At 40.3% G+C, this 13810-nt stretch overlaps 1 protein-coding gene across 3 annotated transcripts in view; it reads left to right on the top strand.

Annotated features, from left to right (window-relative positions):
- Positions 1–13810, top strand: part of LOC141139315 (cytosolic phospholipase A2 gamma-like) — a 55201-nt gene that overhangs the window by 15685 nt on the left and 25706 nt on the right. For all 3 annotated transcript variants that reach the window (XR_012243747.1, XM_073625306.1, XM_073625308.1), the window contains exons 7-11: positions 1530–1670; positions 3223–3276; positions 6656–6709; positions 9020–9055; positions 11441–11494. Coding sequence is in view for 2 of the 3 variants with exons in the window: in XM_073625306.1 (XP_073481407.1) it covers positions 1530–1670; positions 3223–3276; positions 6656–6709; positions 9020–9055; positions 11441–11494 (339 nt within the window). In the remaining variant the exon portion in view is untranslated. The remainder of the gene's footprint in view (positions 1–1529; positions 1671–3222; positions 3277–6655; positions 6710–9019; positions 9056–11440; positions 11495–13810) is intronic.

Genomic DNA, 13810 nt, shown 5'->3' with positions numbered 1-13810 from the left:
TTATACAGATCTGTCACACAGCACAGCTGTCATGGTGACCTGACTTTTCTCCCGCTGTAGTTTGAATAGACCTTCAACTATAAAAAAAATATCCTTCCTGGTTCCTCTTTTCTCCCCATTCCACAATTGGATACAATTTCCTCACTTTTGCAAAGGTTTATTACCTGTTTAATGCTGCAGCCCAGCACCTACCCCTTACTTGTCTAGGTAAAAATGGTATAGGCACCCCTGCTGCCTTCTGGGTTGTCTCCGACACACATCCCAGGAGGCAGTGTTTTGCTGAAGGATGCATGGGTAACACAGGAGCTGCTGTTCAGATGATTAATGGCTGAAATCAAGGCAAATTCAGATATCTGTACTAATTGCATCTAAAACTCATGTTTATATTTTGTGAAAAAATACATAACTGGATTCAGTGATATTTTTAATATCTTCTTAGAGGTTCACTTAGAATTAAAATTGCATACATACTGAAAATTTAAAATTAATAATTGAATAAATATACTTATCTACCAGATGGCCTTGGCCTCAACTTACTCTTTCTAACCATATTCATAAAAAGTATTACAGATGACTCGTGAACTACTCACCTTTCTTCTGCTATCCTTCAATTCATATGCCCTCCAGTGCCAGAACAAGTGACGAACACAAGAACAAATGGGAGGTGGATTTTGTAAGGATCACTGAAATTGACACTGGGGACACTGACTCCAGTTAGGCAACACTCCACAAAACAGGGACCACCCACAGGAACAGGGAAAGGACCCAGTGATGAGGAGAAGAACGCTGGGGTTAATTTACTAAAACTCGAAAGTGCAAAATCTGATGCAGCTATGCATGGTAGCCAATCAGCTTCTAACTTCAGCTTGTTCAATTATGCTTTACAATAAAACCTGGAAGGTGATTGGTTTCTATGCACAGCTGCGCCAGATTTTGCACTGTCCAGTTTTAGTAAATCAATCCCACTGTTCAGGCAGAACAACTGATCAGTAGGTGCTGCATGAACATCAGCCTCTCAAGCCCATTTGATAGACACCATGCAGAGATTTACTAAAATTGGTGCAGCTGTACAGGGTAGCCAATGAGCTTCTAATTTCAGCTTGTTCAATTAAGCTTTGGCAATAAAACCTGGAAGCTGATTGGCAGCTATGCAGAGCTGCACCAGATTTTGAATGCTCCTTTTTAATTAAAGCTATTCCCCCAGTGACTGAAGCCTTGGCTTTGGTCATGTGACCTTTAGCAATGAGAAGAATAATCCAGAGAGATTTGGTGGCAAGGTAAGTATTCCAGTTCACTCTGTAGAATTATGCATGATTACCATAGTGTTGACTAAAGCTACACGTTAGGTTAGTGGTATAGGCTAGCTTTAGCTATCATTGAAAAGAAAGGTAGTAAAACGTTTAAATGAAATTTAACATATTGTCACTAACTAGTAGTAAGATTAGAATGTAAAAAAAAAAAAAACGACAATTTTTTAAAATATTAAATCTCTGAATGGACAATAACTGAAGAAAATATTCTCATTTCAGGAACTTGGTTTGAGTTTACTCCACACATGTGTGGATTTCCTGCTTACAAATGTTTTGTGAAGACTGAGTTTTTAGGCAGTAAGTTTGAAGCGGGACGTTTATTAAAGAAACAGCCTGAGAAGGACTTGTCTTATCTTAATGGTAAGCTGGGAGGGACATTGCTAAATAATAAAGCAGAAGAGATGTGCAATTAATGTGCAGAAAGTTGGGTGTCACTTTTGATCTTCTCTGGAAATTTTGGTAAGGAAAGCAAATGTACCATTGGTTGATACAGGATTTCTACCCTATGCTACTGACTCTAAAGCTTTCTTATGGGTCCAGCACTTTCAGGGAGTACTTCTGCCTAATGCCTTATTTAAGAGCCAATTCCTCATAATGTACAGCTTTAACAAATACATTTTTTGATGAAAAAAATAGATCTTTCCAAGTTTTAAACAAATAAGGGATTTGTACACATATAAGGAGTGTTGATTATATGATGTAAATGTACATATATCAAGGAGTGCTTGAGATAAGGCAACCGACAACAAGGACTCCAACATGCTAAAACTACTCAATAGTGAGCTCCAACTAAAAACCAAAAACAGTTTGTAAAGGCCTTTTTTGGTTTCAGGTAGAGTAAGATAAGGTTAGGCTGTTTGTCAAGTTTTGACTCTTGAGACTCAAGACTCTTTGTCAAAGTCTCATTTTCACTGGGGATAATTTCATCCCTCTATTTGTCCTACAGTAGTTACCATTGTCACTGACACAGTAAGCAAGGAGAAATCTAAAAACGCTGAGTTTTTATCAGAGCAAAAAGTGAGGAAAACCTTGGAGAAATTTCCTCCAGTACAGGAAATGAATAGAAACCTCTCTACCTGGACAAAAAAATAACTTGGTAGAGGTTTTTAACCTCTTCTGAAACAAACGCATTTTAGCTTTATATAGGCTATAAGGAGATTTTTTCCCTCATTTCCTGTCCCGATGGCAGGTGTTGGTGTAATGAGCTTTTTAGGAGGTGTGCGTTAAATTAACATTACTTGTCTACAATATTAACTAATAAAAACCTTATAGCATATGGGCAAACAGCTTGGCCTCGCCATCTTCACCTTCTGAGTGTCCCTATTGTCCATTTCTTGTAAAGAATGGCCTCGCTAACCAAGAAGGAGAGGCATGTGAGACCAAACTAAAGCCGGCCATAGATGGTTCTAATCTTAGCCGACCAAGGGTTGCAAGAAAGAAAATCACTAAAGCCGCTAGCAATAATCACTGTGTTTTCTACTGACCGGGATGGCTCTCTGCAGGTAGAACACAATAGCTCCGTGGGAAGGATTCCCACATCAACACTGAATGTGTTGATGGAGGAATCAAGAGATTTACTTTCCTGCAACTCGTGGCTCCATCTATGGCCAACTTTAGTTTCTACTAGAAGATATGAGAACTGCTCATAATTTTAACTGCCCATTTATCTGGGTCTATTGACCAACACACTTTTCACAGAATGCAATGTTAGTCTATGCATTTTTCATCAGATGATCATTTTGAGTTTCATAGGTTTGTGATAGGCTTTCTCAAACTCTGTTCCTAACAAATATGAAAATGATACAGCATATGTCCACAGCTACAGTATATACCATGCCAGTTAAAATGATGTAGTGATCTATGCAAACCAAAAGGATGAATAATACAGATGGATTTTTTGGTTATTCTGCAGGACTGTGGGGCAGCGCGCTTTCAAGCGATAATCTTATTCGTGAAATTACTGAAAGTAAGAATCTTCAAAATAACATTGTATGCATACATGATTAGAGGATATTAAAGGCAATTTTCCAGTTACAAACTAAGATATTATGGCCCAGGGTGTTTAAGACACACGTCTCCTCTACAGGCATATTCAATTTATATGGTAATTCTAGGTATTATTGGAGTGATCTCATTCCACAGAAAGCATTGACTTGACTGAAGTGATACAAACATATGTTGCAGACTGCTCTACATTGTTCACTAGGTGAACTGACATTTTCCTATGAACTGTAATAATGCCTTTCCCATCAGACAATCATTTAACCATGAACAATAATATCCTTTCAAACTGTAGGGTTGTGCAGCAAGTTCCTGCATGAGTTCAAACCCAAGACATTAAAGTATTTTACTTTGTAGCAAATCAACAACTTGCAAAGCCATCCACAACTTGACCCCCAGCTACATCACTAAAACACCAATCAAACCGTTCTTTGCATTCCTCCCAAGGTCTCCTACTCTCTAGCTCCCTCGTCACCTCCTCCCATGCTCACCTCCAAGACTGCTCCTGAGCCTCTCCCATCCTCCAGAATTCCCTACCCCAATAAGCCTGGCTATCTCCTACTCTGTCCACTTTTAGGCAATCCCTGAAAACATTGCTCTTTAGAGAAGCCTATCTTGCCTCCACCCAACAACTATATTTTTATTTTCTACATCAGCTCACCCCCCACAGTTATTACCTTTTGTATCACTTGACCCTCCCTTTTAGGTTGTAAGATCTAATGAGCAGGGCCCTCTGATTCCACTTGCATTGAATGGTATTGTAACTGTACTGCCTGCCCTCACATTGTAAAGTGCTGCGCAAACTGTTGGCACTATATGAATCCTGTATAATAATAACAAACCCCTAACAAGCTGTGTTTAACATTCTCTGCTACCCTTACTATTGGCAATCTGTCCAACAATTGCTCCAAAACACTCACAGACCTACTACTGGGCAACTACATGACCATAATCCATTCTGTCAGTCTTTACTTACAGTTGTATTAGCTCAGTCTGCAGGGAAGAGATGTTTAAAGGATACAAAAACAGCAGCAAAAATCCCTTTACTCCAATAAAAATAACTTTAGTCCATCTCATTGGTCAAGGGTGTGCCTTTAAGCTGAGACCAGCAATTTCTCAATATGTGTTTCCTATACCAGCAATTAACTGCGGAATCTTTTCAATGGTACCCCCCTTTTCTAGCCAGCTTACCGTCTTCTAGACCGTATCATAGGCCCATTTCCAATTCTCTGGGACTAGATTCTGAAGCCGATTAGGCCTCCCAAGCCAGAGGGCCTCAGAGGCAAAAAGTTTTCTCTCAGTGGACCTCGTCTTCCAGCAATGCATGGGAGGCAGAGACCCTTGAACTAGTGGCACTCCAACTTCAATAGGACCGTTACACTTCTGCTCTAACAACTCTTCTATTTTAGCATGTAAAAGCTAAATATTTAAAAAGATTAGCACAAGGGATGGTATTTATCTTTAATGAGACAATTCCCTTGTACAGATGCTGACTGTCCTAGTTGAAATCCAAAATCCTCTATGATTCCCCCATACCCCAGCTGCTATTCTCTTCAGGTGCTGCTGGGTTAATAGGAGTTCTGGACCTGTAACAGGAACTTGTCATCAGTACCAACTATCCACTTTCCACTCCACTCCTTCATTTATACCTTTTGTACTATAGCTCCCGTGAATGAAAAGTGCTCTGTGAATTGAGGATGCAAAATTTCATTCATCCACCAATCCTCCATCCATAAACTGATTACATGCGCTGTGGGCGCTGTCAGCCTCCCATTACTTTCAATGGCCTAACCGCCTGCAACTAATCGCCATTTTTCCCACATTTTTGTAAATATTTTATTCTATCTTTTCATGTGACAACACTGAAGAAATGATACTTACACAATGTAAAGTAGTGCGTGTACAGCTTGTATAACAGTGTAAATTTGCTGTCCCCTCAAAATAACTCAACACACAGCCATTAATGTCTAAACCACTGGCAACAAAAGTGAGTACACCCCTAAGTGAAAATGTCCACATTGGGCCCAATTAGCCATTTTCTCTCCCCTGTGTCATGTGACTCGTTAGTGTTACAAGGTCTCAGGTGTGAATGGGAACAGGTGTGTAAAATTTGGTGTTATCACTCTCACTCTCTCATACTGGTCACTGGAAGTTCAACATGGCACCTCATGGCAAAGAACTCTCTGAGGATCTGAAAAAAAGAATTGCTGCTCTACATAAAGATGGTCTAGGTTATAAGAAGATTGCTAAGACCCTGAAACTGAGCTGCAGCACGGTGGCCAAGACCATACAGCGGTTTAACAAGACAGGTTCCACTCAGAACAGGCCTCGCCATGGTCGACCAAAGAAGTTGAGTGCACGTGCTCAGTGTCATATACAGAGGTTGTCTTTGGGAAATAGACGTATGAGTGCTGCCAGCATTGCTGCAGAGGTTGAAGGGGTGGGGGGTCAGCCTGTCAGTGCTCAGACCATACACCGCACACTGCATCAAATTGGTCTGCATGGCTGTCGTCCCAGAAGAAAGCCTCTTCTAAAGATGATGCACAAGAAAGCCTGCAAAAAAATTGCTGAAGACAAGCAGACTAAGGACATGGTTTACTGGAACCATGTCCTGTGTCTGATGAGACCAAGATAAACTTATTTGGTTCAGATGGTGTCAAGCGTGTGTGGGGGCAACCAGGTGAGGAGTACAAAGACAAGTGTGTTTTGCCTACAGTCAAGCATGGTGGTAAGAGTGTCATGGTCTGGGGCTGCATGAGTGCTGCCGGCACTGGGGAACTTACAGAGAATACAGGATCACACAGCCTTTTTTACACAATGAAGAGGATTAACCACTTAGATTCCACCGTGAGTATAACAAGCATGCCTTACTGCATATACAGACTGATTTTACTGTGGTGGCTTCAGTAACACTTTAAGTGTTCAGCTATGCACTGTACATATTAACTCAACTTGTCAGGTGGACCGCTTGTGTACAAATGTCTCTAATGCACAGTGCTCTTGAGCTAATATCCCTAAGGCTAACAATCTTCTCTATAATATATTTATACAGTATATACACACACAGAAAACATACGTATTGTATATAGGTAAATCAATCCATTCAGCAATGGTTGCAAAGACAATAATAATCAAGCTTTCCCTACCCAATACTGTATAGAACGGAGATAAGTGAAGGGGTTGGTTGGTGTAACATCCTAAGGTTTATCGTATATATTGTGTTATTATCTGTTTCAGTTACATATTGAGTTTTGTACTGTATGTAATTGTGATACGTTAAATCACAATTGCATTGTATGCTAAGCATCATTGTATTTAAAGCAAATGTCTTTTGTTTTCCTTAGGATTCTGGGGCAGTGCACCTTCAAACAACTATCTTTTTCATGACTTTATTAAAAGTAAGAATGCCGAGAATGCTTATTGTTGTACACAAAGTTATTGATAAAGGATATGAAAGCCCAGTGGTAAACAAAGACTCTGCATACACAGGCGGTACAAGGTGCAGGTATTCGCTAAGGTTACCAGATTTTCAATATTAAATCCACAGACACCCTACTGACCATGTCTACAAACAAAACCACACCCTCATTTTTAGCCATACCCACAAATTCATGCCCCAATTTTTAAACATGCCCAGAAATAATTGGTTACAGACTTTTGGAACAAGAGGCAGGCTTTAGACCTATAACAACAAAATACCTTGTGCACTATAGAAAATGATGCTGTGCGTGTATGGCACTGCAAAGAATTATGGGTGTGGTCAAATTGTAGTATGAACCTATGCTGCTATAGGTCAAAAGAGTGCAAAGCATAGACTGCAGGGGTCAGGATTAAGTAACGCTCAGAGTTCAGGGGTCAGGATTAAGTAATGCACAGAGTTCAGGGGTCAGGATTAAGTAACGCACAGAGTTTAGGGGTCAGGATTAAATAACGGACAGAGTTCAGGGGTCAGGATTAAGTAACGCACAGAGTTCAGGGGTCAGGATTAAGTAACGTACAGAGTTCAGGGGTCAGGATTAAGTAATGCACAGAGTTCAGGGGTCAGGATTAAGTAACGTACAGAGTTCATGGGTCAGGATTAAGTAACGCACAGAGTTCAGGGGTCAGGATTAAGTAACACACAGAGTTCAGGGGTCAGGATTAAGTAAAGTACAGAGTTCAAGGGTCAGGATTAAGTAACGCACAGAGTTTAGGGGTCAGGATTAAGTAACGCACAGAGTTTAGGGGTCAGGATTAAATAACGGACAGAGTTCAGGGGTCAGGATTAAGTAACGCACAGAGTTCACGGGTCAGGATTAAGTAAAGTACAGAGTTCAGGGGTCAGGATTAAGTAACACAGAGCTTAGGGGTCAGGATTATGTATCGCACAGAGTTCAGGGGTCAGGATTATGTAACACACAGAGTTCATGGGTCAGAATTATGTATCGCACAAAGGGGGCCAGGACTGAGTAACACACAGAGTGCAGGGGTCAGGAGTAAGGAACACACAGAGTGTAGGAGTCAAGATTAAGTAACACAGAGTTTAGGGGTCAGGATTATGTATCGCACAGAGTTCAGGGGCCAGGACTGTAGCAGAATACATATTGGCCTAAAATTATGCATAAATTAGTTTTTTTATATATATATTTTTTTTATATGTATTATACAGAAAGTAAAAAATATTTTTTTTTGTTCAAAGTTGTCGGTCTTTTTTTGTTTATAGCACAAAAAATAAAAACCGCAGGGGTGATCAAATACCACCAAAAGAATGTTTTATTTGTGGTGGAAAAAAAGGACATCAATTTTGTTTGGGTACAGCGTAGCACGACCGCGCAGTTGTCAGTTAAAACGACGCAGTGCTGTATCGCAAAAAATGGCCTGGTCATTAAGTGGGTAAAACCTTCCGGGGCTGAAATGGTTAAGTGCGTTTTACTTGCTTAAAAATCTTTTATACTCCCCCTGCTTTGTAATGTTTAGGAGATGGGTTGTGGGATAATGTTCAACATAACTGTATGTATTGTGTTCACAGTTCTTCATTATCAGATGTAAATTAGATTAGAACACTGTCAGTCCTAACAAATTGTTATCAGTTTAGAAAATGTCCTTCTGCATTGTGTGTTAATGAGTGATAGCTCAGTTTGTGTGGGGACAAAGACACTGTGACACTTTCCAGAAAGTCTTAAGCCTGGTAAATACTATTTTTTTTTCGTTCAACCCAGCAGGCTAAACAAAAGCTGACGGATCGCTATACTAACACAAGCGATGTTAGTACAGTGATCTCACCTGCTGTGCTATTGTGTTCTGAGAGGGGGACCGCTCCCCTGCAAGGACACACTGATCAGCACTGGCAGCCATTGACTGCCAGTGCTGATCGGATGCCGATCGCATGCTGGTTTACCAGCATGCCCGTTCATCAGAAGCCTGTTGTGAGACCGGCTTCTGTTGGACGGGGAGCTGTACACACAAGCCGTAAGTCGGCCAGTTCCTGCCAAACCCACCATTTTCTAATGATTTTTGATCCCTGTGTACCCGGCATTAGGTAAAGTTGGAGTTTAGCTTTAACTTATATGTAATTTCATATATTGGTTTAATATTCCTATGTTTTTGTCTTTAGTATTCTATGACATTTTATTTTATTTACACTGTTTTTATTGTTTGTACATTTGTTCCTATATTGCTTTTTTTCTCAATTAAAGATCAGTAAAAATTTTTTTTTTTTTTTTTTTTAGAAATCTTTCACGAGTTGATGTCTAACAAACCTATAGGTGAGAATTGCACCTTCAGACCTTTTGACAAGTCTAGATTACTGTGGAGCAGCTACAGTATATGGAGCACAAATCAAAGGGATGTTTTTATTAATCATGTGGGAAGTGTAATTTGTATGTAATCCAGTAAATCAACCAAACTCAGTTTGCTTTATAATTTAGGAGGACATACATTATAATACCAAAACTATTGAGACGCCTGCCTTTACACACACACATGAACTTTAATGGCATCCTAGTCTTAGTCTGTAGGGTTCAATATTGAGTTGGCCCACCCTTTGCAGCTATAACAGCTTTAACTCTTCTGGGAAGGCTGTCCACAAGGTTTAGGAGTGTGTTCATGGGAACGTTTGACCATTCTTCCAGAAGTGTATTTGTGAGGTCAGGCACTGATGTGGATGAGAAGCCCTGGCTCACAGTCTGTGCTCTAATTCATCCCAAAGGTGTTCTATCAGGTTGAGGTCAGGACTCTGTGCAGGCCAGTCAAGTTCCTCTACCCCAAACTCGCTCATCCATGTCTTTATGAGCCTTGTTTGTGCACTAGTGCGCAGTTATGTTGGAACAGGAAGGGGCCAACCCAAAAAGTTCCCACAAAGTTGGGCGCATGAAATTGTCTAAAATGTCTTGGTACGCTGACACCTTTAAGAGTTCCCTTCACTGGAACTAAGGGGCCAAGCCCAACCCCTGAAAAACAACCCCACATCATAATCCCCCCCTCCACCAAGTGATTTGGACCAGTGCACAAAACAATGTCCATAAAGACATGGATGAGCAAGTTTGAGGTGGAGAAGCTTGACTGGCCTGCACACTTTCCTGACCTCAACCCGATAGAATACCTTTGGGATGAATTAGAGCACAGACTGCGAACCAGGGCTTCTCGTCCACATCAGTGCCTGACCTCACAAATGCGCTTCTGGAAGAATGGTCGAACATTCCCATAGACACACTCCTAAACCTTGTGGACAGCCTTCCCAGAAGAGTTGAAGCTGATATTGAACCCTACGGACGAAGACTGGGATGCCATTAAAGTTCATGTGTGTGTAAAGGCAGGTGTCCCAATACCTTTGGTAATATAGTGTATTTACCTTTTTAACATTTTCAACATTGAACACACACAGAGAAAAATGATCTGTTTGAAAAAATTGTGAAATTAGTAAAAAAGAACTATTATATTATTATTTATTTAAAGTGGTTTTTAACCTCTCAAATGAAAAATGAACGAAGTATATCCCTCTATAGTATGTATTAGCCTCAATCCAAAGCAGCAAGTGCAGTTCCTATCTGATCTCTCCTCCCTCTGCTATCTGCATGAGTCACTTCTGACAGTGTAAATTGACATCAACTGATCTCGGGAGATGACCCTTGCCTCCTCTCCAGCACACAAAAGGTGATTGGCAGTCTCAACTGTGCATGTTTCACTATGAGTGTGTGTAGAGGGGGTTGTGTGCATTGGGTCCCAGATTAAACTGAGCTTGCCTCTCATGCAGTGCAGTGTATGACATCAGATCTTTGCCCCCTGCCTTCTAAGATGAGAAAAAGCCTTTGATCTGTGTGTTTTAGGAGGCTGTAGAAGAGAGAGGGCTGCAGATAAACAGGTACAAGTTACGTAGGAGGATTTGATTCATCCCTATGTATCATCTCAGGCTAATCACTTCAGTTTTGTATATGTAAGGGTGTACAACCACTTTAACTCCCCACGGGACCAAGTCTATCCACCCGGCTCCTGGAGCCTTCAGAATCTTTTAAAGGTATGCTGGGATGGGTAATAGCCCAATTAAAGGGATGCCAGGGCTGTGCAGGAAGGAGTTAATTTCCACAGGTACTTACCACAGGCACCGAGACTGGGTATCATTTTAAAAAGACAGTAGAACAATAGCTGCTGAACCAGAGCTTTTTTAAAACAGCAAATGGGTCTCAAGTGATGTGAACGTTGGATTTTTAATTAGCATGCATGATAAAATATTTATGTTGATAATTTAACTTTGATTACAGTAGTTAAATTGAATTAGCTGCTTCTGCACAGAAAAAAAAAAAAAAAACGTTATTTAAAGCAAAATGTTTCAATTGCTAAAAAGGACAATAGAGATGGGACGCTTCTTCCAAATCTGGGCTTTCAGAATAAGTTTATAGAATTATGACTGTATGCACCATTTACATATATTTTTTTTTTATTTTGTATCTGCAAGCTGCTTAAGTAAGAAAATCTCAAAAATAAAAAATAAATAAATAAAAACGAAGAATACAATTTCATTAAAGTCCACAAATTGGGTCATTCTGAGTAATTTAGCTGTGCGCATGCTCATATTTCATAAAATATTGTTTACAGAATCACTATATGTTTTTTTTCAATCTGAAGTTAATTTTTACTTGGTCCATCTTGCCTAGGGACATCAGAGGAACCCAATCCTATTTTGGAGCAGAAGACAAAATTTGCACGCGGTACATAGTAACTCATATTTAAGATGTATATACTGTATTATTGTAGATTTCCTTTTATTTAAAAAAAAAAAAAAAACAGGCTCATCACACATATGATTACATTTTTAACCTTTTTAATTTTTTTTTCAAGAAAAAAAGTTTTAAAAATGCTTGTTTACCAGTCCCCCACAGATAGTAAAAGCCCATCATGCCAGACAAATGGGCTTTTATGCCTATGAATACACTGTGCCTGGAGTACCGGGCTTCTACTAGTTTGAAAGAGGGAAAATATTTTTATAATTTTGTTTCAGTTACCAAAAAAACTAGAATAAAAATAATATTTTTTTAAAATAATTATTTCTCATTCCTAGCACTATGGGATTTCTGGTGGCAAAATAGCTGTACAGGCTAACAGCAGTTTCTTTATTATTATTTTTTTCTTTATTCTTTTTATTGAAAAGTTTATGAGTTATAGATACAAAACAGAGCCATTGGGGCATACCCCGGCTAACTGGTGCACATAGCCATCCGCATATTCCATATCATTATCCTGTCAACAAGTTACAACTCATAGCTTAACATACCAACTAACCAAATATCACAAAGCTCTAAACAACTAAACACACGCCGCTCAGGATCCAGTTGACAGGATAATGATATGGAATATTGCTTTTTGGAGGACCTCTTCCCCCTTCTAGCTATCAGAACTGGACACTATAATGCCCCCTACACACGGTCGGATTTTCCGATGGACAATGTCCGATCGGAGCGTGTTGTCGGAAATTCCGACCGTGTGTGGGCTCCATCGGACATTTTCCATCGGATTTTCCGACACACAAAGTTGGAGAGCAGGATATAAAATTTTCCGACAACAAAATCCGTTGTCGGAAATTCCGATCGTGTGTACACAAATCCGACGGACAAAGTACCACGCATGCTCAGAATAAATAAAGAGATGAAAGCTATTGGCCACTGCCCCGTTTATAGTCCCGACGTACGTGTTTTACGTCACTGCGTTTAGAACGATCGGATTTTCCGACAACTTTGTGCGACCGTGTGTATGCAAGACAAGTTTGAGCCAACATCCGTCGGAAAAAATCCTAGGATTTTGTTGTCGGAATGTCCGAACAAAGTCCGACCGTGTGTACGGGGCATAAGAGTAGTGAGAATAAAATGTTGGTACAATGTCTGTGGGGGCCTATCCAACCACTCACATATCCTAGGCATAGATCCCAGCTCCATGTATGTCTTCAGGAAGTTTAACTAAATTGGTCCACTAAGGTCTGATCGTCTACTGTAGAATTCGTCTGTCCACAAATGTCAAACTTTTTCAAATTTCTTGGGGCAACCGTGGGACAAATATGTTGCTTTATAGAGGGGTATCACAGCATTAACTGACTGTTTCCATAATGACAAGGTAGGGGGTCCAGCTGACTTCCATTTGAGGACTATGGCCTTTCTCGCATAAAATAGGAGGATACTTATTAAAGTACGTGTTGCCTTAGCGAATGCCAGCTGTTCTACTAACCCAAGGAGAGAAACAGTAATCGTTAGAGGGATAGGAATAGTGGTTAACCCATGGATGAATTGGGTTACCTAACGCCAATAATCTTGAATAAAAAAAAAAAATATGTGTGAAGCCTGCTGGAGTACCAGAGCATCTCCAGCAGTTAGCTGGGTATACGCGGTGCAGGCGTTGTGGCATATAATAAATCCTATGTAAGATTTTGAATTGAATCAGTTTGTCTCTAGCTGCAACCAATGGCTGAAGCGGGTAATCCCACATATCCTCCCAGTCTTCGCTGTCCAGCTCCTGCACCTCCGTCCGCCACAAACCACGCAGACCATCCAGACCAGCCTGGATGGACGGCAGCATTGCTCGGTATTTTTGCGATAATGGTTTTGGGAGATTGGCATCCCTCAATACGGCCTCCAGATCAACCTGCTCCAGCCGAAGCTGGATGGATTTAAATTGCAGTTCAAAGGCATGACAAAGTTGCAGGAACTGAAAAAAAAAAAAAGTTTGGTAATTGGAATATGTTTTTTAGTCTGTCAAATGTGAAAAGTTCAGATCCGTCACATATGTCCAGCAAATAGTTAATGCCTTTGCTGGCCCAGAGCCCCGGGTCCTGCAGTGAGTGAGATTCCCGTAAACCTTGGATTACACCAAAGCTAACAGCCGTTTCTATACCTGTTACATATGGCGCACGTGTACTATTAAACAGTCACAGGAAAAGAGCCAATGTTGTGTGTTTGAATAATGTGAACTATCTTTTTATTGCAGGCATTTTTTTTAGATATACAGTATGAGTATACTAGAAAACGTCAATGCATTTT

This window comes from Aquarana catesbeiana, linkage group LG04 (genome assembly GCF_042186555.1).
Source record: "Aquarana catesbeiana isolate 2022-GZ linkage group LG04, ASM4218655v1, whole genome shotgun sequence".
In the NCBI taxonomy this organism is placed as follows: domain Eukaryota; kingdom Metazoa; phylum Chordata; class Amphibia; order Anura; family Ranidae; genus Aquarana; species Aquarana catesbeiana.
This window is presented reverse-complemented; position numbering and strand designations above follow the sequence as displayed.